At 40.0% G+C, this 27,622-nt stretch overlaps 1 protein-coding gene across 26 annotated transcripts in view; it reads left to right on the top strand.

Annotated features, from left to right (window-relative positions):
* The window catches only part of ptprdb (protein tyrosine phosphatase receptor type Db), a 163,662-nt gene that overhangs the window by 108,375 nt on the left and 27,665 nt on the right, over nt 1-27,622 (top strand). For 6 of the 26 annotated variants that reach the window (XM_014339933.2, XM_014339932.2, XM_014339929.2 and 3 more), the window contains 18 exons: nt 907-1,048; nt 7,479-7,667; nt 8,966-8,974; nt 11,538-11,555; nt 13,258-13,368; nt 14,356-14,367; nt 14,822-15,091; nt 16,975-17,084; nt 17,933-18,130; nt 19,894-20,019; nt 20,175-20,322; nt 20,405-20,553; nt 21,420-21,564; nt 22,378-22,680; nt 23,795-23,988; nt 25,813-25,839; nt 26,439-26,556; nt 26,836-27,423. In XM_014339933.2, coding sequence (XP_014195419.1) covers nt 907-1,048; nt 7,479-7,667; nt 8,966-8,974; nt 11,538-11,555; nt 13,258-13,368; nt 14,356-14,367; nt 14,822-15,091; nt 16,975-17,084; nt 17,933-18,130; nt 19,894-20,019; nt 20,175-20,322; nt 20,405-20,553; nt 21,420-21,564; nt 22,378-22,680; nt 23,795-23,988; nt 25,813-25,839; nt 26,439-26,556; nt 26,836-27,423 — 2,857 coding nt within the window. The remainder of the gene's footprint in view (nt 1-906; nt 1,049-7,478; nt 7,668-8,965; nt 8,975-11,537; nt 11,556-13,257; nt 13,369-14,355; nt 14,368-14,821; nt 15,092-16,974; nt 17,085-17,932; nt 18,131-19,893; nt 20,020-20,174; nt 20,323-20,404; nt 20,554-21,419; nt 21,565-22,377; nt 22,681-23,794; nt 23,989-25,812; nt 25,840-26,438; nt 26,557-26,835; nt 27,424-27,622) is intronic. The other 20 variants (XM_042228438.1, XM_042228433.1, XM_014339940.2 and 17 more) reach the window with 14 other exon arrangements.

The raw sequence follows: 27,622 nt of genomic DNA, 5'->3' as shown, positions 1-27,622 counted from the left end.
TATATATAATCCAATGCATCTGTTTGCATACAACAACAAAAACTGTCAATTTGAACTGTTTTTTATACTGCCATACAGATGTCTGGAATGCTTCAACTTTGTCATATGTCAGTTGATGCCTGGGGCTACACTATATGAGATTCTTATATGATCAGCCTTATTGGTTTCCCGTAGGCTCTAACCTTTGCTTTATTTCCCCACCCCACAAGTCACTCTTAGATGGAGATGTTGAATCAGCCTTGGTCCTGCTCAGCCAGTGTCACCCTCAGCTCAGGGTGCTTTTCCACTTTAATAAGTGGAGTTTCCTTCCAGGTTCAAGTTCACCTCAGTATCTTCCTGTTCATGATTAAATCACTCGAGGAGATATTTTATTTTTAATCCAGACTATATAACATTTGGGCTACCTGCTGTATATTTCCCATTGACGTCCTGTAGGTTAGGACTTGTTGTGGGATTTATTTTTATTGGATTTCAGTCAGTGGAAACATTCCCAGAATTCAGAATCCAGATCAATTACATGCATGTATTAGACTTATGCAACAGCAGTTATAATGTGCAGTCCAGCAGATCTGAAAAATCTGGTCATTACATGTGAAAAAGAACATGAGAGATATTCAAGTGTAAGGTCTTTGCTTTTCTCCAAACCTGAGATCTGTTTTAAGCTGTGTTTTCAACGATGTCATACTTTGGATTCAGCTTTCCATAGTAAAAAAAAAAAATGGGGGGAAAGCCTTAAAAACCTTTTCCTTTGCAAATACAAATGATCCAAACAAATATGCTGCCACTGAATTTTGGGAACTGCACGTTATGCACTCATTCATCAAGGAAATCTTTGACCTTGCGCATTCTCCAATCTATAATAGAAATAGAAATTTTAGCTGCTTTAACATATTCCCCCACTAACAGGTTATAGAGTTTGATGATGGATCCGGCTCAGTCCTGAGGATCCAGCCGCTGAGGACCCCCAGAGACGAGGCAGTTTATGAATGTCACGCCTCCAGCTCTGCAGGAGAGATTACTGCCACTGCCAGACTCACTGTGTTACGAGGTCAGTGTGAACTCCCCCACACAGTTTTTCCATCCAGCTGTCTCACATCTTAGGTGGCGTTTATAATCTGTACATAAACAGCTAATAAATTGTTTATGACACACTTCATTTTATAACAAATGGGGTTTTCCTGGCTCAGAGTGAACCTTTGAGGGTTCACTCTGAGGGTAACATGAGAATTTTTATTGACGAAAAACAAAAGCATTTGTCTTTTCAGGAGTTTAGAAAGACCTCTAAAAACGAAGTAAAGTAGTCTAGTAAGCGTCTGCATCACACCTAGCTGTGCCATTTCATTTGATTGTGAATTGATCAGGCAGCAACACACCAGACTGCAGACTAGTAGTTCATCCATCCATCTATTCTCTTCTGCTTATCCATTTCAGGGTTGCAGGAAGGGGAATGCTGAAGTATATTATGCAATTTACATAGTGTGTGTGTGAGTGTGTGTGTGTGTGTGTGTGTGTGTGTGTGTGTGTGTGTGTGTGTGTGTGTGTGTGTGTGTGTGAGAGAGAGAGAGAGAGAGAGAGAGGGAGATTGTGGGTTAAGAAGTTTGCCTCACAGTGAGAGGCGTGTGGGTCTGAATCTCCTGCTCCTCATCTTTCAAAAGATGAAAGGAAATGCTCTTTTCACTTTTCAACCAAAATTCTTCAATAACCCAAAGAAACAAGGGTTTCATTTTTTAACTGAATGTCAGTGTCATTTAGACTTCTGCAAAAGTCATCTTTTCAACAGCTTTTCAGTGGCTTTTTACTGGATGGATTGGCCCTGTTTAAAACCCCATCCTTTTGTTCCTAGTAATACTTCTATGCCAAAAAATTCTCTATCCATTCATCCAACCTGGTAGCTGGGAGAGGCTCCAGTCCCCCCAGCTGCCAGAGAGCGAGAGGCGGGGTACACACTGGACAGGTCGCCAGTCTGTTGCAATCTCTTTATAAAGGCAGGTTCCATGCCCATGGGCGATCGTGGCTCAAGAGTTGGGAGTTCGCCTTGTAATCGGAAGGTTGCCGGTTCGAGCCCCGGCTTGGACAGTCTCGGTCGTTGTGTCCTTGGGCAAGACACTTCACCCGTTGCCTACTGGTGGTGGTCAGAGGGCCCGGTGGCGCCAGTGTCCGGCAGCCTCGCCTCTGTCAGTGCGCCCCAGGGTGGCTGTGGCTACAATGTAGCTTGCCATCACCAGTGTGTGAATGTGTGTGTGAATGGGTGGATGACTGGATATGTAAAGCGCTTTGGGGTCCTTAGGGACTAGTAAAGCGCTATATAAATACAGGCCATTTACCATTTTACCATGTGCTTGAGTTTTGTACACTGTGGCAGATAACTTGAATCATGTCATGCAAAGATTAAGTAGTGCGCCTGTTTTGTCCATGTAGTATATACGTATACAGTATATACATCACCTCACCTTTAGACCTTAAAGGTGAGTTGCCTCAATGCACTTTATATTGTAAGGTAAAGACCCTCCAATAGTACAGAAATACAGAAATTAATATCCTGAATATATATATATATATAATATAGTATCATATATATATATATATATATATATAATTATGTATATATAATATATATATATATATATATATATATATATATACATTTAAAAGGCGTATCATTGTTTTTTGCAGGTTTTCTTAACTAACTAACTGAAGCAATATTTAAAAAGAAATAGTTGCAATGGTTAACTGCTCCTCTGATAATTTAGTGACAATGATTTGCAAATGACTATTCCTGTTTGTAACCCAGAATAACAGGATAAAGTGGGTGTAACTAATGGATGGCTGACTGAATGGATGGAAATTGGAGGCTTGGGGGATTCTTCGCATGCGGCTATATATTCAAGTGTGAGCCTGGATCCGCTGCAGTAGACGGTTTAGTGTTCGCAAGAGTCCATTAATGCAGATAGTGATGTTAGTGTTAGTGGAGTCCATTAGGAGAACATTATGTACCAGTTGTTTGAAGCTCAAGAGTGTCTTAGTGAGTGAAGTTGCTCAAGTGTGGATAATCACATTGCCTGCCTTTACAGTACATGCTCATGGGGAACGGACATGCAGCCTATTGTTCTGTCTTCTCATGCTTTCTCTCCCCTTCTGTCTTTCTCTTTCTCTCTGTGTCCCTCTTGTCTGTCTGATGGGTGATAGCATAGTTTTCAGTTCTTCCTGTTTCTCTTATACTTGTTTTTGTTTGTTTCCAAGTCCATCCCTCCTACTTTTACTCTTTCCCTTTCCTCTCTTTATCTTTTCAAACATTCCTCCTTTTCCCAAACTCTCGCTCATTCTGTCTCTCCTCATGCTCTTAAGTCTACTACACAGCAGCCTCTAAATTATTCACATCAGACCACTCTTTGCATCTTCTGTGCTGTTCCGCTCCATCCATCCAGAATTTTTCCTGTCTCACATGGTCGTCTTTGTGCGTGTTTGTGCACTTGTCCATCTGAGTGCAAGCAGGCATGCTTACTTTTGTGTGTGTCTGCGTCTATTTTTGATTTTTGTTTTACTCTTGATGGATGAATACACTCATTTCCAGGTTTTTTTTCCTTATCAAGACCATAACCACTCAAGCACACACACACTCACATAGAGACATACAAACGTATCCTCAATCTAAAACAGTCCGCCTTTATGTAGTGATTAGCCTCTTTCTGTTCCTCTGAGGACTCATTGTGTTGTGGATGAATAAAAGGCCACCTGGGAGCAGCTAATAGTCCCCGATAGACTGTCAGTCCAAATGTACCCACACAAATACACACACACGAACACACACACACATACACACTTAAACAAAAGCACTCAAACACACATGCAGTCTTGTCAGTCATGTCTCCATGCCTCCCCTCTGGCTCTCTAAAGACACAGCTCCGGTGACTGACTGACTGACTCACTCTCTGACAGGAGGGATCCGGTGTTAAGGTCAGCTGGCTTAATTACTGAGGATTAGAACCAGGCTAATTGAAATCTGGGCTTCCAGTAAATGGCTGTGATTGGCAGTGGTTGAAATAATAATGAAGCTGAGAGCAATTATGTGCTTTAGTATCCGTGGCACAATCAGGTATTGTATAACTAGTGGTTGAAGACAAAGCTTGTGCGTTATTTTAGGTACTTGAGCCCAAAAAAATAAAGTTAATGATGGAGTTTTGTAGTTCCAACTTATTTACTTTCTTCTGTTTGTGTTCAGTGACAACTTCTTGTTGTCATGTGGTGCTTTTTGCAACAATAAATGACTTGTAACAGTGCTAGAGTGTTGCAGGCACACCTGACAAACCCATCACAGACAGAAGGAAGAGGTTAACACGTCAGAAACACAACATTTTATTAGAAAATCTAAAGTCATCTGTTTTATAAGCATTCACTGTTTATACTGTGCAGCAGTTGTGAATGGCAGAAACAGGTTTGTTTGCAGGTGCACTCTGGGTTCTGATACAGCAGCCAGCTCATTCTTCCCATGATTATAAAACCAGGCTTGACTTCCAAATTTACAGATGACAAACCCAGAGAGCAATGCGTGCAGAATTCATTTTGGAGGTCTTATATAAAGGGGACAGTGTTTGCGCAATGGTTCCCATGATTGCGAGAGCGGGGCTTTTTCTATGAGCTGTGAAATTATCTGGGTGGCTCTCAGTGGAAATGGTGAAGTAGGGAGCACATCCAAATGAAACAATGTGATGTGTGCAAGGCCACGCCAACAAGGGAGTGTAGGGTTACTAATCTACCCTGACCTCAGGGGTTCTTAGCTGTTACCATTCAGCAACCCAGTCTCAAATACACATGCTGCAGCGGCTTTGACCCAAACACACTGCGGTGTTGCTTACACCTGTCGCCATCATGGATGGCGGAATGCTGATTGTGTGCGCACGTTAACTTGTGTGTGTGCTTTAGCCAATTGAAACCTCCCTCAACCTTTCATTTACATCACTTTCCACCTTGTCAACTTTAAATTTGTGTGTATGTGTTTGTCTTTGTGGTGTTTTTTTGTACATATACTTCTATGTGTGTGCAAATATTTTCAGCTATTACATGAGCATACTTGTGTGTTTTGCAAGGCTTTAAACGCTTCAACCAGCAGTGGTACATTTCCAACTTTGTTTTCTTTGTGCACATGCTAAGTGGTTGTAGGAAAGGGGCAGAGAAAGATGCACGTTCTCAGGGAGTAGCATTCTGACTGTGCATCCTCAATGTTCAGTGCAGTGTCCCACCCCAGGTAGATGAAATAGAATGCATTATTCCTGCCTACAAGGGGCTGGCTTTGAAGTAAGCGTTTGCATAATGAAAGCAGAGAGAATCATGATTGTTATGCTGTATAGGTCCCTTGTGCTCTCTCTCCCTCTCTATTTCTCTATTTCTCTCTCTTGTTCTCTCTCGCTGTGTTTTCCTTTCTGTCACTCTTTCTTTTTCCCAGTCTGTTTGAATCTATTCTGGTCTATTCTCCTTCTCTCTTTTTTCGTCTTCACACTTTCGCCCTCTTCGCCACCCGTGCTCGCTGGCACGCTCGTACACACAAACACCTTCTCATCTTGTCCTCTTGGTTTATTATGTCCGTGTTTCCATTTGTCGGGCGTGGTGATTGATTGAAACCGGAGCTGTTAAAAGGCCACACACGCACTCATGAAACCGGCGTCTCACGACCTATCAGCCATGGTTCGATGGGCTGGTACCAGAATTAGCATCTCCTTGGCGAGGTTCAGCGCTAGGATTTCCCGTTAATGAGGTTCTGTTTGGCATAGAGGGATAAAGTCACAAGGGATTCTGGGTAAAACAAAAAATATATGTATGCGAGTGTTTGTGTGTGTGGGATTGTGGAGGGTTGAGGGCTTAAAATAAACTTGTCTTCTATATAAATATTCCTTGTTCGTCTGACTTTATTTAACGATTTTATTCCCTGTATTATAGATGACTCACAAATGTGGCATTCATTGTGTAGCCTTGAACAAAGTTTTAAAAACCTGGTTTGCTCTGTAGCTTTTTGATTCAAAGGGGGGATACCGTATCCTTTCAGTTTTTAGTGAGCTGGGTTCACTCGTCTTTGATCCCCTACTTCCTCGAAGCCATTGTCCCCCCCTTCTGTTAAATCTCCTACTTCAGTTGAATGAAGTTGGTTCACTGCCTTTGATTTCCTCTCTCACAGTGAAATGACTCTCTATTTTTGATTTAATTGATTTAATGAAATTTCATTTGATTTTCCATCCCAAAAGAGTGCAAGTCCCAGTAGATAAGTCTTTATAGGGCTCACACATTTGACTTTATGCAACCTGCTCATGCTGTACAAAACGCGGCGCTACAGAAACTGTAGCTCACCTGATTCCTGTTCAAAAAGCTGTTGCCTAAAGCATTAATGAATTTGTCAGGTAGGATGAAATGTTACTTATGCTATTTGACCTCACTATTGGATTCTTCAAAAGTCTTGCCTCTGGACTCAAGGCTGATGAAACATATTTTGACTTAAACTGAATCCAAATTAGTCTTTCACCATTTAGCTCACAAGTTTTCCCCTGAAAGTTCCTCTGAGACTGGACTAGCATTTGAACCTCCCCGATGTCATTTCGGTGCTTAAGCTGTGTGTCTTCAGGCCTCAGGAATTTCTTACATTGAGCACAGACTGATCACTGTGTGAGAGCTTTCTTAATAGCCTAAATTGCACTGCTCGCAGACAGGCGGGGCAATCTCAAGTATTAGTTTGACACTTGGGGAAACACAGTTATTTGTTTTCATGCTGAATTCTTGGTGAGATCTACTCCCAAAGACTTAAGTAAGGGGGGGTGATTGGCTGCTTTTCACTTCACGTCCTTGTGCCTGACAATTTTAAGAGGATTGTTTGTTTGTCTGTTTCTTGAGCCACTTAACACTGATCTCATTTAAGCATAAAACGATGCCTAACTCAAGGGATGAAGTAGTGTTGTGTCTACACATAACAGACAACTTAGGAAAGAAACAGTTTTAAATTGTATCTTTAGGCTTTTTGCCTAACAGCCTGTAACAAAAACACATAATTTGTTCCAATTTCTTTAGCTGAATCCACAAAAAATGCCAAAGATAACACAATTTTACAGGCATAAACTTTTATTTTTGCGCCAACAAGGTCATTCCCAAAGAGTTATTAGTACAAACTAGGCATATCTCTGTGTGGTCTGCAGTGTGGGCTGGAAGAATTGAGCAAACTGGACAGCTGAGGACAAACAAAGTGGCTCTCAGTGGGAGGGTGTTTTTTAAGGAGTTGAGGAAACTGGGAGAAATAGTCAAGGTATTCCAAATTACAGAAGAACTGGACAAAAATCAGAGACAACCTGTCTCATGGAATGATGGACTCAAATCTATTCAGTACAATCAAAACATGACAAACGTGTAAGTGAGGGTGAAAAGACTGCAGGAAGATGTTAGTAGAAAACTGCTTCTCTGTCTTACTAGGTTAAATATTTTACTTGTGTACCTAATCCTTCCAGAGGATCAGCTGCCCTCAGGGTTTCCCACCATTGACATGGGCCCCCAGCTGAAAGTGGTGGAGCGTTCTCGGACTGCCACTATGCTATGCGCCGCTAGCGGCAACCCTGACCCAGAAATTACCTGGTTCAAGGATTTCCTCCCGGTCAACACGTCCAATAACAATGGAAGAATCAAGCAGCTCCGCTCAGGTAACCAGTGCTTTTATCCCTCCATTCTTTTGCCTTCTCTTCAATCCCAGATTTTATTTCCACCTTAAGGGTTTTTCCTCCACCATTTCGTTTTATGTCCCCTTCTTAATATCTGCCCCTTAAACCCATTATTTATTTCCCGTTCCTACAAAGTTTCTGTTTTTCTTGCCCTTGTTAACCCTTTTTCTTACTCCACACTCCTGCTGTACTGGCTGTATTTCTCAGCTGCCTCTCTTTCTGCTGCTGCTGCTGTTGCTGCTGTTGTTATGAGTTGACTGTATACAGTTGCCAACCCTTCTAAACTCTTCTAAGCCTTTTTAAAAGTGGACTCCCGACTTTTCTCCTAACTCTGAGGTCTTCCTGTGCAAGTCACCATCACAGACAGTTAAAGTTTCTGTAAAAGAATACTAAAAATGCCCCTAAGAGACATCAGTGGGCTACATCTCTAGTAAAAACTCAAAAACTGTATCTACAGACAAGATTTAGCAAAACCAAGTGGTGGTGGCATGTACTGACTGAATGGCCTCTCTAACATAGAGCTCACTGCTGTGACTTACTTGAATAACATTTTGTTTTTCCTGATTTGTCGGAAAGAACATCCTGGGTGGATGTGACACTGAGCCCAAGAACATGTATTCGTGTTATCTGAGAAAATCTGATAACAGAATTTCAAAAACCAAAATTGAATAATACGAGGACAGTTTATTCTGTTCCAGTCAAATCATTAATCCATTTCAGTCAAGATTTTTTTCTTTTTATATTTTTGTTTTTTTCTTGAGCCACAGTAGTGTGTAAGTCCGCTCCCTCCTCAGTCCTCCTTCTGCTTTCAGGGACCGACTCTGGACCTAAAACCCCCTTTCTTGTGATTGGACACCCAAGTCTCTGGCTTCTGTGTGGATATACCAACCTATTTGTTTGTGTCCCTGCTTTTTTTATTATTATCATTATTATTATTATTATTATCTGGCTCAACCCCTAAGACCCTGCACTGGATTCTTTCTTATCTTAATTTATAAATAAAATAAAAAAAAACATTTAAAGGATGTAGAAAAATTGTTACAACTTAAAATGTAAAATACTTGGTAGTTAGCCATGTTAGCTTTTTTAAGTGGTTATTATTATGATGAAAAATAGCGTGACTTGTATGATTCTTTAAAGTATAAATTTCCATATCATTACTTTTTTTTGTGGAGTTTTCAAGGTGTTTCTACTAAGTCAACTCCTCTGTGTAACTAATGGTCCGATTGTAATGCAATGTCTATGCTGTTTCTTTTCTCTTTGTATCTTTTTAACCACAGAGTCCTTTGGTAAGTGCTTCTGTTCCAAGGCCCACACCCTCACTGTCCACTTTTCTATATACTGTTCACTAATGTTGCTACTGATTTTGCTGCTGCTCACTTTTACAACTATTGCAGTGTTATTAAAATGCATGGCATACTAACAGTTTTTACACAGCACAAAGCATAGATGTGAACACACCCACTGTAATACACGCACTTGTCTCTCAAAGCACCTGTACATTGTACTGGCTAAAGGTAGATGCCACAAAGAGGACATACAAACACACACACACACACAGACATGCACATAGAAAGACACACACACACACACTCTGTCAACCTAGATGTAGCTGACCTCACCCTCATCTGTGCACCTGCAGCCCTTCCACGCCCAGAGAATAATATTTTTTCTCCTCACACTCACCTATTTACTTTTCCACTCCTTTGCTAATTCAAATATTCTTTCCCTCACTCACTCACTCACCCTGCCTTTCACTCATCCACTTACTATCTCCAGTCTGCTGTATAAAGTTACCAGTCAATAGCTATGAGCTCTAGATGGCCACTGGTGGAGCCAGGATAAAGAAATCAATCGAGACCACGTTTCAGCCTTCTAGACATTAGCTGTGCATTGTGATAGGCATATATGAAAACATATAAGTCTAGCTGCTGTGGTGTAAAAGTAGTGGTCAGACGTTACACTGCATTAGTGTAAAAAAGAGCTTAGCAAGGATTAACTGTTTTAAAAAGAAGAAGAAACAATCTCGTCTGCTCAGTTTATGGATAGTTGAAAATTTAGTGATTAAATGCTGTAATTTCCACTAATTTTCCAATAATCACGTGAAATGTTTTAGACATTTGAATCATTTATGTGATTTTGAAAAACTTCTTTGGCGTATAAATGCACAGTGGGCCAAATATGCGATTACTACAGCTTAAATTTTCCTGTAATGTGAGGACTCAGACCTTAGTTTTTCCTCATGTTACACCTTTAAAGGCAGAGTTGTATCTGTTAATTGCAAATCTACTTTCTGACATATAGTTTAATCTGATTAAAACTGATGTTTTTTGTCATGTTAGTTTATAAATTTTAAAATTTCATTATAAGACTGAGGGGGGGGGGGAAGTAGAGGCTGGCTTTAGCTTTCATTTCTCATAGGTAGTATTACCTTAAAATACTTTGCTATAGTTTTTTTAAAATACATTTTCAGTTTAGATACCTTAAGATGAGCCTAAGAGACATCAGCTCGACACATGCGTCTGATTTCAGTTGAGCATTTCTTGGCTGACAGTTGATGCCCTGCTGAAAGCGCTCTGATGTGATAAGCCCTATTTTAGTGGTGGCACAAAAGCTTGCGCTTTATTGGTTTGGTAATTTCCTGACCTTTAAATGACTTTACTTTGCGACCACACTGTGCGCACGTCACACAAACAGGTGTGAGTTCATTCCAATAAGTCAGCGCCGCGTGGGGTGTCTGCATTTTTGGTGGAAAATATGTATAGACGTGCTGGGAAAAGTTATCTGAGAACCACGCTGTTGTGATTTCATCAGCGAGAGCAAATGAAGTATGACAGAGTATGAAAATATGTATTTATGATTTATGCAAATACATCACCTTAATTAATCGCTCTCCAGACAGTTGAGTCTTTTAAATCACCATAAAAAATGTTTATTTTGTGCAAAGCTGCATGTCAGCATTTATCATTTAAGGTAGTTCTGAGAGATTAGGGCACATCAAAGGCTTCTGCCACGTTTTTATTGTTTGTTTCTGGTATTATTCCACAACTTGAATAAAAACCCACACCATCTGCCTTTGGCTGCAAATTTGATGTGTTGTGTGTTTAGGATGTGCCTTTCGGCACCACCCAGACAATAATAACATTTTTTAATCAGCCTCTTGCTGTTTTTGGAGCTGTTGTCATCATGCATCACTGTAATTGGCACAGCTGTTTCAGAGAATAGAGACCTGTGATGTGACTGGCTAAGAGTGAATTTACTAGGAAGTCACTGCTCAGATGAACTCAGAAGCCACGAACTAAAATAGCGGGTGCTTGCCTTGCATGGGGCAAATATCGCATTATCTAATAGAGGTTTTAACACACTTTGCAACTAGCAGGATTAAACCTGGTTTCGAGCCATTTAGAGGACAAGAGCAGTTAAAAGCTCATAGTAGTTAATGGACTTAGAGTTCGCCAGTACACTTTTTAGACACCCAGATGAGTGTAGTGCAGACACCCTTCTCCTATAGCCACATCCACCCCTGCTACAAGTCAATAAAGTCCAATCAATAACCCATCTCCTTATAGCTCTGTCACTGTCTATCGCTCTATCTCAGGTCAGTTTTTCCTCTTCTCAGGCTTATTCTGTCTTAGTTTATTCTATTTCCTTTATGCCTCTTCTTCCTCTCGCTCTGTAAGGATCTATATTTTGAGTCTTTCTCTCTAATTTGATTCTTCTCCTTGCCAAGTTACTCCCCACCCCCACCCCCTTCCCCCAGTCCCTCCCTCCCTTATCCCCTTCTCCTTCTGTGGTACTAACATTTTCTTCTTCTTCTCCTTCTCTAATCTCGTGCATTCATTGCCCACTCAGGTGGCACGCCCATACGAGGTAAGACTGCTGGGAGGACCAACATGACACAGTGGCCTGATTCCTTTTCAACCCCTGGTTCCTACTTGTCTCACAGATCTGAAAAGCAGCCCCGGGTGGGTTAATCAATATGGGGTTTAGTCCAAAAGACTCAAGACTCTGTGACATTGGTAAAACTCATCCAACTGCTTCAGATCTGCAGTAGGTGCAAGAGGAGGAATTGGAGTTGAGCAAGCAACTCATTATACTATGACTGTCACCTCCCCTCTTCTCATCTTCATCCCCTCTTCACACTTTAATTTTTCCATCTCAGCCTCAGCGTTCACTCTGTAACAAAGAAGTCCATTGCTTCCTTCCTCGTCATGTTGTGATCTCTCTTTCGTACCCATCAGTTTAACCACCGTTCACATCGACCGTGTTTCCAATCAAACGCATGATATGTTTACAACTTGGTTTTCTTTCTTTGTTGCTTAGTTTGAGGTGAAAAAGCGTACTCACTTCTACCTCTGTTTGTTTGTTGCTTTTTAAATTTTTGTGACCTGAATTTCTTTTTTTTTTTTTCTCTTTTTCTCAGAGGTCTTGACCTAAGCTTGGCCTGGCCTCTCCTTCTACCTTGTCTCTATTTGCCCAATCAAACGTCCCAGTTTTGTTTTTCCTCCCAGCTGTTATTCGCTCAGGCTGAAAAGTCCAGATGGCAAAGACTCAGACACACACTTGCAAACATGAGTGCGCTCACACGCACACATAAATTCTCAAATCTCCACACGCACACACACAGAAACACACATACTTTCATGGTTTTTACCATTACCTCTCTCTTTACCTCTCTCATTACCGATAAAAAGCCCCAAACAACCACTTTTTTGATAAAGTTTTTATGGGCGCTTTTTTGCCTTACCACACCATCTTTAAAGAACCTCTGGTTGACTCTTTTTTTGACAGTTTTTCTATTTTCAGGGAGCGAGAAAACATCGGTCCCTTCCCAAGGCTTTGCGTATGTCGTTCTTTTTTTTCCCATCTGTTGGCCTTGACGGAGGTCGGTTGATGTCTTTACCTCCTTATTGGGTGTGTTTTAAATTGACATCACACTCCTGATCCCATTGGTGGATCCGAAAGGGTTGGGGAAATCTTATTGCCATGGCAATATCTTTTGTCAGACGTTATCCTTGGAAAATGAAACATGATTTGTTGCTTAATGTAACTGCATCTCAATTTTCAGCATTTTTTTTTCTTCTCAAAATACAGTGACGGATTTCTACGCATTCTAGCTGTTTGTTTCATTTGCTTTGCATGAAGACCGCATTCTCCTTTTTTGTAGGTTTTGTTTTGGTCTTTTGGGTTGTTTTTCTCTTTTTTTCTTTTTTCTTTTTTTCATATTTTGAAATCAGGAAGCTGACCCTTGTTTTGGGCAGATTCTTGCTGAAAGTGGTAGAAACTTGTTAAAGTCGCTCTATAGATTTGGCTCTGTTTGTACCCCTACTTTCCTCAGAATGAGTTCAGCCTGTTTGTTTTCTGAAAATGCCCACAGACTCATTTATTCTTATTCTTTCTGCAGTTTTTTTTTTTTTTACCATTTATATGTTAATGTATATACTTACTATATCAAAATTCCTAATGTCTTCCACTTCTGTGTGATTGCTCTTTCTTCTGTCTGTCTGTCTGTGTGACTCTCTGTCCTCTCTTTATCTTTTTGCTCTTCCTCTCCGTCCCTCCATGCATCCAGGTGCCCTCCAGATAGAGATGAGTGAGGAGTCAGACCAGGGGAAGTATGAGTGTGTTGCTACCAACAGGGATGGGACACGTTATTCCACCCCAGCTAACCTTTATGTAAGAGGTAAGAGTTTGAACACTTTTTTTATGATGATGCAACAATTCTAATGATTATGTGTGGATGAGATGAAATTTACACACACGTATCAGTAGATAGACCTATATTAGGAATATATCTAATTTATTAACATGATACAATGCTTTTAAGTAGACTATATTTTATAGTTTTTAGCTATCGAGCAATGAAACTGGATGGTTTAAGAATGAGCGCTCTTAAAGCTAGCCTAAATGTTTCACTCGAGTCACTTATCTCTTTGCCCTGCCTTCTTAGCCTTTAGACCTCAGAGAAAAACCAAATCATTGTCTGGTTAAAACTTGTATTTCTCTCCAAATCTGACAGGCATCTCACCTCCTCAGGCGCTGTCTTCCCCTCTGCTCCTTCAGCACACGCACGTTCACACGCATACCCACAAAATGTTTGAATCTCGGAGACATTTTTATTCCTGGGGCCTTTTGCTCTGTTGTCTGCCTTCAACCCACCCCTTAAAAAAGGTCTTAAACAGTGGAGCATCTTTTTTTTCTTTTTTTCTGACTCCAACATGGCTCATGGGGATACATAGCAAACACTGAATTCACACACATTAGGATACACACCTATGTCATATATAAAATTCACATGCACATACACATAAACACAAACAGCATACAGTCAGTGATGTGTGTCTAACAGTGCTTGCAGGGCCAGGGAAATCTTGCAGAGCTGCTCAGTGAGTGTTTGACAGGCAGTCTATGGAGACAGCTGGCAGAGGAGCCTGCCTTAAACAGGAACGCTTTCACCAACGTTGGCCATGTATGGCCTCTTTTTCTTTCCTGTCCTCCCCTCACACGTTCTTGCCCTTCCTTGCTCGTTCTCTTGTCCTTTCTGTATTTTGCCACCTTGCAAAGCTCTTTTTGTCTAACATATCTCTCTTTGTCTTGTATTCTCTTTCTGATATTTTGCATTTTCCTGTCTTTTCTTCCTCCTCCCGCCATGTCATATCTCCCACTGCAGAGCTGCGAGAAGGTTGGTACTGTAACGACTGAGTGGTTCTCTCGAGTCCTGAGTTGTTGTTTTTTGCCTTTTTTCTTCCATTAAACTGACACTTTCTGTTTGTGTGGCTCAGCTGTGGGCTGTGTGCAATACTGAAAGTCTAAACCCGCCTGTACATTTTACTCCAGAGTAATATACCATGTGCTGTTTTTCCATGTGAATGCATGTGTGTGTGTGTTGTGATTTTTGTTCTCCTTTTTTCTGTCTTTTATGTTCATAAAATTTTAAAATTCACATTAATAAAACATCTTGATATCACATGCACCCTAATGGTAGTGTACCAGACTGTTCAAATGCTTGTACTCTAACTTGAATGTCATAAAACTTTATCTCAGAGCTCAAACCTCCTGATTGTTCTCCGCCGCTCTGCACAATCATTAAATCGTAATTGTTTGTCTTCTCTTGCCTTCTTTGCCGTTTGGTCCAGTGCGCCGTGTCCCCCCTCGCTTTTCCATTCCTCCGGCGGATAGCGAAATCATGCCAGGAGGGAACGTCAACATCACCTGCGTGGCGGTAGGCTCACCCATGCCATATGTGAAATGGATGCTGGGAGCAGAAGACCTGACGCCAGAGGACGACATGCCCATTGGCCGCAATGTACTAGAACTGACTGACGTACGCCAGTCCAACAATTACACGTGCGTTGCCATGTCAACGCTAGGTGTGATTGAGGCAGTGGCACAGATTATAGTTAAAGGTGAGTAGTGGAAAGGATAGGAACAAAAGAGTTATACACCAACCTTAATCGAGGGCGATTTTGCTTATGACTTTGTAATAAGTCAGAACTGCAGTGCTCTCTTTCTCTCTGTTTAACATGTATTTTTATTACAAAAGAATTAAAAAGTAAGACAGTAAAGAAACTTATTTGTATGAGAGCTCCTTTATATACAGATGTTAAAAATATGTATTGAAGAGGAAAGTAATGAGTGCATCTAATGAACACACTAAAGATGCAGTTCTGTACTATATGGACGCAGACAAATAGTCACTGAATACATTTGAAGCAGATACAAAGTCAACTACATGTTTTACATTTAATTAAAATTAAGAAGAAGCTATTATAATGGAAGCCAGAAAAAAGGTTAGTAACCAAACACTCTCCACCAAGCAAACAATCACAAAAAAACAATGTCACTAGCTGCAACCTCCAAACACTCACACAGCTAACTTAGTGCAAACACACAGCTAACTAGCTGCAACCACTCACATGGCACTCTGGCACCAGAGCTCACCTTTCTCTGCCCTTAAATACCTTTAATTGCTGACGTGAGTCAGCTGTACGATAGAAAAAGGTGGCACCTAAGGCAGGAGAGATGGTAGGACACGCCCACACAGGCAACTTCAGGAGGAGGCCCTGTTAGGGCCGTAACATGGACTTATGAGATTTAGTTAGATTTGTTTTGTTATGGTTTAGATTGGAAAAGGCTCTTCTTATTGCTGTAACAGCTGTATCAGTTTGAATACTTAATTATTTCAAGAGGGTTAATTTGGTTTCAAATGCAAGTCTATTCCTTGGGGAGCTGCTTTAAGCAAATGGAAATCAAAAGACAGTGTAGTGATGTGCAAATCTAAACTCAGTATTGTATGAAAAACGTGTTAAATACTGAAGCTGAGATTTTACTGTTGTAGTTACTTTGTGAAGAATGTGCTGATTTTGAATTGAGTTCCTGTAACTCTCAGAAAAGTTGGAACAGGGGTAAGAAAGAAAATTTGTGTTTTAAGAAAGTTCTTAGGAATAACGCATGTTGGAGTATCTTTCAGCTATTTAGGCAAATGGGTAACAGGTAGCTAACGTAATGATATACTGTATGAAAAGAGCATCCATAGAGACTTTTAAAGTCTTTCAGAAGGAAAAATGGGGATTGTCATCACAAAAATTAAAAAGAAATGTTGAAATTTAAAGAGCTTGTGGTAAATCTATGTACTCAAAGGACAAGACCTAGAACAATATTGAATTACTATGATCTTCATGGCCTCAAGTGGCACTACATTAAAAACTGACCTAATGGGTTTGTGAAAATCTCTCTTTGAGCTCAATGAACAATGTTTGTCATGGTTTCTACTGTAAGACTTCACCATGCAATGAATAAATAAACATGAAAAGTGTAAGACAAAAATCCAGAAAGAGCTGCACGAGTTACACTGTATGAGTTCTGGGCCTGAACTCATGTAAGATTGTAAGACTCAGTCAAAAATATGAAATTGTTCTTTAAAAAAAATCAAGAACTGCATCCTGTGGGCTACCAGTAAACTACTCTTACTTCTGTCAGCAAGACAATACCAAGCCATGTCTATACATTAAACTAGCACAGCTTTGCAGTAAAATGCTGTTAAGTGGTCTTAAATTCATTGCATGTTTCTCTTCAAGACAAAATATTTAGAGAATTAATTAAAAAAAATATATATGACAAAGAAGGCCCTGATCTGCTGAGCAGCTTAAATCCTATCAAGAAACACTGAGAAAACGTTGCTTGGGGCGCTTAAAAAAAAGGTGATGCACTAGAGTGCTAAACGTGTCTCTGCCCAGCTGTCTATTACAATAAACAATAAAATATGTCTCGTCTTTTTTCCACACTTCAGCTTTGCCAAAGGCTCCTGGCATCCCTGTGGTGACAGAGAGAACTGCAACAAGCATCACTCTCACCTGGGATTCTGGAAACCCTGAACCCGTCTCCTACTATATCATACAGGTACGACAGACTTGTAAGCACGTAAACATTACCTCCCTCACAGCACTATATGTACACAAATTGCTGAGACACGCATTATACAACTCGAATTCCAAGAAACTTGGGATGTATAATGCTGTATACATAAAACACAATCCAGTGAATTCCAGATCTCATAAACCAATATTTTCAGAACAATGCACAGAAAGCTTGAATTGAGGCATTTTATCATTTTATTAAAAATACAAAACGTGGAACAATTTCGCAATAATGTTCCTCAATGTAAAAGCGTAAAGACTCGTTATCTAGAATAAATAATATCGTTAAAGGATTTAGAAAATGTCATGTTTTCTACGTTCTGTTGTAAATAAAAAATGCTATTTATGAATTATTGCATTCTCTGCATACCCAGAGTCTTAGAGCACTAGGATTTATCAATATAAACTGTTATTATGTTGGCCTCAAGCCTACTTAGTATGGCTGCAAAGGCAGGAATCCCTGTTTCTCCCAATACTAATAACCTCCCTCGAAGTGTTCAAAGTAAATCTGGTGTCCTGTGAATACTCCCTACTGACAGTGGTAAATTCATAAAAGAGAATGAATTAATAGTACTATGGTTAACAGTAGTATTGAAATACTCACTTTCTAAATTGCAGGACTCCTGCATGAAACATGAATTGCCAAATTTCACTCTGTACATTTCAATGTAAATCTAGATAAGTAGATGCAGGTATGGTTTTACATAGTTTTGATGTATTTATGTATACAGACACAGCTGTAGCTGTTAACTCAATACAAAGTTGTTTATTGCAGCTTGAATTCAGTCTGTACTTCTTCTTCTTCCCCTTTTCATCTCTTGTTTCATCTAGCATCGCGCCAAAGGCTCAGAGGACCCCTATAAAGAGATTGATGGCATTGCTACAACACGCTATAGTGTGGGCGGCCTGAGTCCTTACTCTCACTATGACTTTCGGGTGGCAGCTGTCAACACCATTGGTCAGGGCCCCTCCAGCGAGGTGGTGGAGGCTCGCACAGCTGAGCAGGCCCCCTCCTCGCCTCCTCGCCAGGTCAGGATGATGCCTTTATTTGACAAAGTGGAAAGCAGTTTTTACAGCGATAAAAATGTTCTTTCCAAATATGGATCGAAGCTATTTTTGACTCTTGAGACAGCCGTTGCTGGAGCTGTCTGTCCATCCTGTTCTATTCTCATAAAAGCTTTGAGGGAATTTCAAATTTGGTACAAGCATACATACTGGAATGATTAGAATTTGTTCAAAGGGCCATATACCAGCATTTATTTCACTAATTATTGCAAACTATGGTATACAAAAATGTGGAATTAGATAAAATATCACACTGATGGCATTTTAGCCAAAATAAATCATCATAATTTTCTATAAAATACATGTTTCTTATATTTATATAGGGTTTTAAATCATTTACATTTGGTCAGAGACCAAATTTTTCTAAGGCTTCACCTCACATATTATACATTTTACATATCATAACATTTCATATTACATGTAGAGAGATATGGATGTAATATGCAACTTGACTAGTTAGGCATATAAATAAAAATTGGTATTTCTGGTTCAATATGAGGATGCATTTATCCTCTATTTTAATGCATTTCAGTGTGTGCTGTTTTCCAGTGCTGTGACAAACTTTTTCCCCCCCTTCTTGATTTCTTAGTTTTATTTTTGTTTTGTTTTTGCATATTTGTCATGTTTACATCTCTCCAATCATCAAACAACTTTTAATATTAGACAAAGATAAGTAAATAAAAAATGCAGTTTTTACACAATGGTTTCATTTCTTTATGGAAAAAACATGCCAAACTTCCCAGGTTCTGCATCAAAAAAGTAATCAGTCCTCCTTTTTCAATTATTAATTAATTGTGATTAATCATGTTTTTGCAAAGAGTTCAGTTGAACTAGCCACATCCAGACCTGATTACTTCTAGGACTGCTGAATCAAGAAACCCCTTACATATCTGACACCTGTCTGACAAAATGAAGTAGGCCAAAAGATCTTTTTTTAAAGTAACACATTGTGCCACAATCTACAAACAACTCAATAATAGCTGACAAACAAAGACACTGACATCTATCAGTCTGGAAGATGTTACAAAGCCATTTGTAAGGCTTTAGGACCCCATTGAACCCTGATGTAAACCATTATTTACAAATTGAGAAAACTTGGAACAGTGGTGAACCTTCCCAGGATTGGCCAGCCTACAGAAATTACTCCAAGAGTACATCGGTGACTTATCCAGGAGGGTGCAAAAGAACCCAGAATAACATCTAAAGAACTGCCAGCTCACTTGTCTCAGTTAAGGTCAGTCTTCAAGATTCAACATGGAAAGAGATTGGGGGAAGCATCCATGGAGGAGTTCCAAGGAAAAAACACTGCTGACCAAAAAGAACACAAACGTTTCCCAGTTGCCAAAAAGCATCTTATTGGTCTCCTAGACTTTTGGAAAAGTATTCTGTGGACTGATGAGACAAAAGTTGGATTTTTGAAGACCTGAATCTTCTTACAGCTGGTGTAAAACTAACACAGCATTTCAATACAAAGAACTTACCAATAGTCAAACATGGTGGTGGTAGTGCGATGGCACTTTCACACGCGCAATATTGACATGTCAACCAAAACGTACACCTTCTGTAGATGAAGGGTCTTTTCCCCCTAGACTTAAATGCGATCACTGTCCGTTTGGCAACCACATAAACTGTCCTCTGTTGCCTATTAGCAGAATCCAGGTTTAAACTTTCTCCACATTTGTGTCACTTTTGCACTTGGTGTTTAATTTTACTCTTTTTATTTGTAGGTCATAGGTCGGATGCTGAGCGCCACAACAGCAATGATCCACTGGGATGAGCCTGAGGAACCTAATGGACAGGTGGTCGGTTACAGAGTGTACTACACCTCGGACAATTCGCTGCCAGTGAACCAGGTGTGTATTCCTGTGTGTGTGGTTTGGCTTATTGTTATTGTTACTATTTATGCATAACAGATTATAACTTGTGTTGCCAAGATGTATAAGGTATGAGAGTGTATCTGTGTGCCTGCTTGCATTCATGCATTGTGTTGTGCACCGGTGTTGTGCAGTGGGAGAAGCAGATGGTGCGTGGATCCAGCTTCATCACCATCCAGGATTTGACTCCTAACAAAACTTATTACATCCGAGTGCTGGCCTTTACCTCTGTAGGAGATGGCCCCTTGTCCCAGGACCTGCAGATTATAGCCAAGACTGGAGGTAAAATAAGAGAAGCAAATGGCATATAATGGTTAAGATTATGTAGTCTTAGTGTTCTTTAAACAATCCTCTTCCCCTTTAGTTCCTTCTCAACCATTAGATTTTAAGGGTGAGGCAAAGTCTGAAACCAGTATCCTGTTGTCCTGGGTGGCTCCAACGACCCAGGGTGGCCCAGATAACCAGATTACAGGATATGAACTTGTTTACCGACGAGCTGACGACACAGAAGAGGTAAAGATGGGGAGATAAAAAAAAATTGTCACTAAATGGGCTGTTTTCATAGATTTATAATTTTATAGGTAAAGTTGTGGTCAGAAGTTTACCTAAACCCATCATTGGTATGAATGTCATGATCATTTTGGACGTTGAATGTTTTCTTTGAACTGTTCAGTTTTCAGGGTGGTATGATTGTACAGAAAAGAAAACTTTAATGACTTTAAAAAACATGAATTGAGTGCACAAGTTTGAATTTAATGATTTATTTATTTCTCGAGTCCACACAGGCTCAACAGGGCACGCAAACAGGCTCAATTTGAATCTTGATTCTTTTAAACATTGGTGATCGTGACTGATTACAACTGGTAGTTTCTCTTTTCCCGCATAACATGGATTCGTTTCACAGCAGTTGTTGGATTGACCAATTTTTTAAAACAATGGGAAAAACGAGTAAAGAAACAGAACAATGATCCCAAACACACATCAAAACCATTTTTGAAATGTTTGATGTTACGTTTTTGGAAGGGCTTCCCAAAGCCCCAACATCAACTCTATTGAAAATTTGTGGATCAGCCAGTTCTGTCTCAGGAAACCAACCATTTCAAACAAACTCTGCTAATTCTGCCAGTTCAGCAAACAGTCACTAAAGATGTATGCTGTAAAATCAGTGCACCTGAAAAAATGAAAAGTTGAAAGAAATCATTAAAAGCTCCAAGATACCATGACATCCATGCCCTTAATGAGTGTCCCTAAAATTCTGATCACATTGGTAGGTGGATAGACAATAACAAATTCAAATACGATTGTGTAAAGTGATAACAATTTGATATCATTATTGATCTAGTTATAAAAAGTTAACTCTTGTCTTTTTGTCCCTTCAGAAAAAAGTGAGCTTTGAGCCCGCCACATCCTACCTGCTCAAGAACTTAAAGCCCTTTTCCACCTACACCTTCCAGCTAGCTGCCAAAAGCAAAAATGGAATTGGGGCATATACCAATGAAGTGTCCATTGACACACCACAGACACGTAGGTCTACCTGCACAGACTGCAGTGTGTGAAAGTGTGAAGGTGTTTGTGAGAGCGAAAGAGAAACAAGATCCAGTTTTGACAATGCAAAAGCAAATACATGTAATGCTAAATCACGTAGGTTTCTCTGCTGCAATTTTAATTAGACACATATGTGGCATTGTTGCATTGTCAAAAAGGGGCCATCATGAATCAAGACCATAGCTGGAGCTGACCTCAGAATTGATATTTCAACAAATATATAAAAGACCAATAATTATTTCAAGAACTTAGCTTTAGTTGTTGTATTTTGCATACAGTACTAAGCAATTCTTTTAAGATTGCCAGAAAAACTTCATTTGTTGGCTACCAATCTGAGGTCCGTAAGAGACTCAGTAAAACAAGGTAAGACGAGGTTGGCAGATAGACATGAGAAGTCCAACATGGACCACAGAGGCTTGTAGGCTGTAAGGACAAATTATGGGAAGGTATGTGTGTTTCAAGCTCTAGTCAGTGTTTTTGTCATTCACTCGTTTTCATTAATCAAACATTGCTACCAAACAGAAGTTGACACCCATCATTTCAGTATCTCTGTTCAACCATCTTTTAATTTCTATGGTCATTTTTCAAAAGAGCTTCAGTTCTCCAGAGTTTCTTTTTCATTTTGTGTTTCTTTGTCTTTTGCTCTCTGTCTCTCATCTGCTCAATTTCACCCCCATGGCAAACCTCACTTCTCCACTCACCTCTCCACCCACCAATAACAACTTGTACACACAACCAAATAACATTTACCCAAACAACCCCTATTGTGCCTCCTCAAAACTGGCCAATCAGTTCCTTCAGCACCTCCCCAGGACATCAAATGCACCAGTCCCAGTTCTACCAGCGTCCTGGTAAGTTGGGCACCACCACCTGTGGAGTTTCAGAACGGCATCATTACAGGATACTCCATCCAGTATGCCACTACAGAGGGCAACAAAACATCAAAAAGAATTGATGGCATTTCTCCGGAAAGTTCTCCGTATCTCCTGGAAAACCTAGAGAAATGGACTGAGTACGGCATAACCGTGAGGGCACAGACGGAAGCTGGGGATGGACCAGAAAGTTTACAGCTTCTTATCCGCACTGAGGAAGATGGTATGTTCCCAACAAAAGATACAAATAAAAATAGGATGGTCCTCCCTACTAATAGTCGCTACCTCTAACTTACTAACCAAGCAGCACCCTAAACTAACAGCAAGCTTGTTCTACTGGCCAGTAAACTCATTTATTCTGTTCTTGAGCTGCAATTTAAACGGACAATGCATTTGTGAACCACTGTCAGACCCTCCAGTGAAAACCTCCTCTTTATTTTTCCTTTGTAACCACCAGAATCTGCCAACATACAGAATCTCCCTCACCACTGCTTTCTCTTGTCAGCAGCAGTCCCCTTTTTTCCTGCAGCAGCTGGCATTATCCTCTTTTATTTTTTTGAACCAGCATCTTTTTTCCTCACCTTTCCCTTTCTTCTAAAAGCCCCTCTTTTTACTAAAAGGATTGCTGAGATTTTCCTGTCGAAAGCTAGCAATAGTCCCCTCTAACAATAACAGGGCTGTCGGTGTACCTCAATCTTTCCTCACCTTGGCTTTTCTCACCAGTAATCTGTCCTACCAAATCATTTCCAGTACCTTTACAATTATTTTGATACATCTAATGTAAACCAGTGCAGTGTCTTATTGTATCTAGAGTAATTTGTTATATTTTTGATTCCAGTACTCTTTGTGCTTGTGGGTGGGTCTGTCAAATAGATAAAGGTGGCTGGAGTTTTTTCCTTCTTTTTGTATATTTTTGCTTTTTGGGGAAAGAAGTGTAGTTCTTGGCAGTACGGGAGAGGTTTTTCTTGATAACAGTATTTTCTCTTTGACTGCCTGCCACTATTTATCTGCCCCTGGCAACAAATCCTTTTCTATCTGCCATTCTTATCTTTTTTACATTTGCTTCTTATCCTCCACTGCTTTTTTCCTCCATGTTTTTCCTCAAGCGCTCTCATTTTTTTACTATTTTGACTTTTTTTCCCTGACATCAGAGCTGTTTTAGACTTTTTGTAGGGTTGTAGTTTTTCACCTTTTTTTAGCTTTTGGCTGTTTTTGCCCCTGAAAGCATTTTTTTTTTTTACTAGAAAGAAACTTCACTAAAGTGAAGGCCTTTAACTGAGAGGTTTAACTGCCCATCATCTGTGACCCTTGACTTCTATTCAAAAATGCATTTGTAGTTCCAAGTGGTCCTCCACGAGGGGTGGAGGCAGAAACTGTGAACGCCTCGGCTGTTAGGGTGAAATGGCGAGCCCCTGCACCTGAAAGACAGCACGGTCTGATCCGAGGCTACCAAGTCCATTATGTGAGGATGAACTACGGAGAACCTCAGGGTCAGCCATTCATCAAGGACATCCTCATAGATGACTCACAGGTAACCCGAGAATATTACCTTAATGGGTAATCTGTAAATAAGTAATCTATAAATGCAAAATAAAACATTATGAGATAAATTATATTACATGGTAATGCTGATTATTAGCATAGTCAGTTCAGTTCAGCAGCACGTGGGTTTACTTGGACATATTATACAGATGTCAAAAACCACGATGTGGCCATTAAGACATTAAAGTATCTTATTTCAATTGTGCAAACACCATCTGTCATAGAAGGTGTTGTGCTGGAATTAGGACCCAATATAGGACAATATAGGCTTTTTATTTAAGTCCAAAATAAATTAACACAAGTTCAGAAACACAAAGAGAACCATAAGAAACAGCAAAGAGCAAACAGAAGAAAGGTCAGTGAGGACTAACTAGGGATTAGACTCAGATGTGTATAATCAGCACAGGTGAGGACAATCAAGTAGGGAGGAAAAAGAACACATGAGAGGACCAACCTTTTAAATTAAAACAGGAAATGTGTAACAACTGTTAGTTTAAAAAAAAAAAGAAGAGCAAAGAAGGACAACAAGACAGAGGCAAAGGAAGCAAAATTAACCCAACAAAGCAGGAAATGGCTAGAAGACAATTAAAACCTAAGAAGACATCAGACCAGGTAGCACTGGTGAGCCACGACATTACTATAGAACTGAAAACACTGAAGAAACTAAACATGTTAGAAAGAAAAAAAATGACAAATTTTAACTCAAATTAAATATGAACCAAGCACACAAAAACTAACACTAGAACAGCAACTTCACAGGTATTCAGAAAACTAAATGAGAGCTAGAACTTAAATAAAATAGTGAAACTAAAGCTGAGCTTTACTGGAACAATAAAAACAAAACAGGGATCCAATATTACTAAAATAGCAGGAAACAACACTATGACAACAGAATTAGTGACTACACATTTGCTAAATAAGAAGCTAACTCTCATATCTGTCTGTATAATATCTCATACCTGCAAGCAGTACGCTTAGTTTTGCATGAATACGGGAAACAAGCTGGTCCATCTTTGTGCAGGTCGGCGAATGTCAGACTTTTTCTACCCTTTAGAAACGAAAGAACCTTCAAACCCTCACCACAATTTTAAAGAATCAACAGTTATAGAGACATCAACTAAAAAGGATCCAAATTAAATTTTGCTCAAATGCACCCTCTCTGTTGTCTAAATCTCTTCACCCAGCTGTGGGCTTACTTGTATTTGAGAATCAGTGTTTTCTCCTGATTGTGCTAAGTCAACAGTCCGCAACCCGTAGCTAAACACTTAGCGAACAGACGTGAGAACAAAATCATTATTCTCATCACATGTTATGTAACTCCACTAATGTCCAAGTAGTAATAACAGCTAGTAACTCATGTTATGTGCCAGCAAAAGCAAGAAAATGTCATGTCAGCCAAAGTCCGTTGGTAAAGAAAATACCACAGTGTTAAGTATCGTACTTTGCATCTTTAACATCTAAACTCAACATTAAAAATGCGCTTTTTTCAGTAAGGGTAAACTATTTTCTGACTCTTACTCTTTCGAGTAAGTGGAGCTAGCATTTGTTTCTTCTTGTTTTGTTTTCTGGTAAATGTGAGAATTTTTCCCATCGCAACTCTAAAAGTAATGTGAACACAGCCTGACTCACAGAATTCCTAAAATAAGATTTACAATCTGATAAGGTTAAACAGCCTTAATGTGTGTTATTACTTTTTATTTAAATTAAACTGGAGATTTTGTTAAATGCAGATAAAAAAAAAAAAGTCATTTTGACTATTACTCATAATGTGTTTCTCTCTTCTTTTTTTTCCTCCTGCTGCTTCATCATTCAGTGGGAATACGATGACTCAACAGTATATGTGAGTAAACATTTATTTGTGCATATTATTTGATGTTAGAAAAAGAAAAAAAAGTAGATGAGTCATATTTATGAGACTGGAGCTTTAAAATTAAGTCTTTAAACGTCGTGCAAGAACACATTTCTATTTCTGTATTGCGTGTTCACCAGGAACATAGAAAAGAGAATATATTTAATAAAGGGACCTAAAACCCCCCCCACAGATGACTGATAATATGAGTCATTTTTTGTATCACCAAAATATTCTTGTTATATATACGATTTACACACACACTAAGAAATTAAGAAAATATATGTGTTTATATGGAGACAAATCAGTTTTTAATGTCTTTGTAGGTAAACGATATTTTGAGTTAAAAAAATGATTTAAACAAGAGTATCCGTACATGTCTTGATATTGTTTGTGCAGAAGTGAGCTGAATAACTGCACAGTCACACTGTCAGGCACAAAGACTGTACGCTTTTGCTGTACCTCTTTGTGTTGCTTTAACCGCACCCTCCTTGAGTCTCTTTTTGTTGAGCAGTGACTGCTCATTATCCCGAGGACAAACAAAAATTAGTGGCCTTTTGTCGCTGACAATGCTTTTTGTTGTTCTGCAGGAAGTGGTGCTTGGGGACCTGAAGGCAGATACTGCCTACTCTGTATCAGTAGGGGCTTACACTGCCAAGGGCGATGGCGCTCGCAGCAAACCTGTTACTGTGTGCACCGCCCCGCCATGTAAGTGTGTCTGCACAGACCCAACCATACACAAAGACACAGAGGTTGAAATAAACGGCACATGTAGTTGATTGTCTTTGAGAGTTTGGCATCACTAATGATAATTATTGCCCATTGAAATGGTCTCACACCTTGCTGTGCCACAAGAAGCCACGGGTGCTGTATTAATCGTATTGTGCAGTTTTGCTCGAGGTAATGAATAATGTGCTTTGTAATTACCGTCTAATTTTCTTTTCATTATTCTCTCCCTCTCTCCTGTTTCTTTCCTTTCCCTCGTAGTGCCCGAGAAGCCCAAACTGCTAGTGAGTGCCACTGACTCGGGTACGGCCCTGCTTCAGTGGTACCCCCCTCCCAGTCCAGCCACCCCGCTCCTGGGGTACCGCCTCACCTTCGGCCGCGTTGACGTTCTCCCTTTTACAGTGGTTGAGTTTCCCCCGAAGGAAAACCGCTACACTGCCCAGGATATCCACAAGGGTGCTAACTATGTGTTCAGACTGTCAGCCCGCAACAAGATGGGCTATGGAGAAGAGGCTGTAAAAGAGGTGACTACTCCAGAAGACGTCCCAAGTGGATATCCAGAAAATATTATCTCAGAAGAGGCGTCTGCCACCTCGCTTCGGCTGGCGTGGAAAACAGTCCCGCTGATTGAGCAAAATGGGAAAATTTTGAAATACTCGGTGCTATACAAGGATATAAACAGTCGGGGAAACGCTACAGAGGTTGTGGTGCCCACTCAAAGGTCAAGTGTTTTGTTGGAGGGTCTGAGTGCCGATACTGTGTATGATGTCAGGGTGTGTGCGTTCACAGCTGTCGGTCCTGGGCCTTACAGCCCCAGTGTCCAATTTAGGACCCAACGGCTAGACCAAGGTAGGCTCACACTCACATTCTAACAACCCATCTTCACCAGGCTCATGATGCTAGACACACTTCCAAACAGCACATTTGAGAGTAAATCAAGCAAAGTCCCACATGAACATGAGACATCTTGTGGCTGCATCCTAAGTGTCCTTTTTCGTTGTCTTGTCACTGTAGCCTTAGACCCAACATCCTTTTCCTAAAGCAAGGT

Source organism: Haplochromis burtoni, unplaced genomic scaffold (genome assembly GCF_018398535.1).
Source record: "Haplochromis burtoni strain Fernald_Lab_line unplaced genomic scaffold, NCSU_Asbu1 Contig_323, whole genome shotgun sequence".
NCBI classification, from domain to species: domain Eukaryota; kingdom Metazoa; phylum Chordata; class Actinopteri; order Cichliformes; family Cichlidae; genus Haplochromis; species Haplochromis burtoni.
The sequence above is the reverse complement of the archived record's forward strand: the minus strand, read 5'-3'. Positions and strand labels throughout refer to the sequence as shown.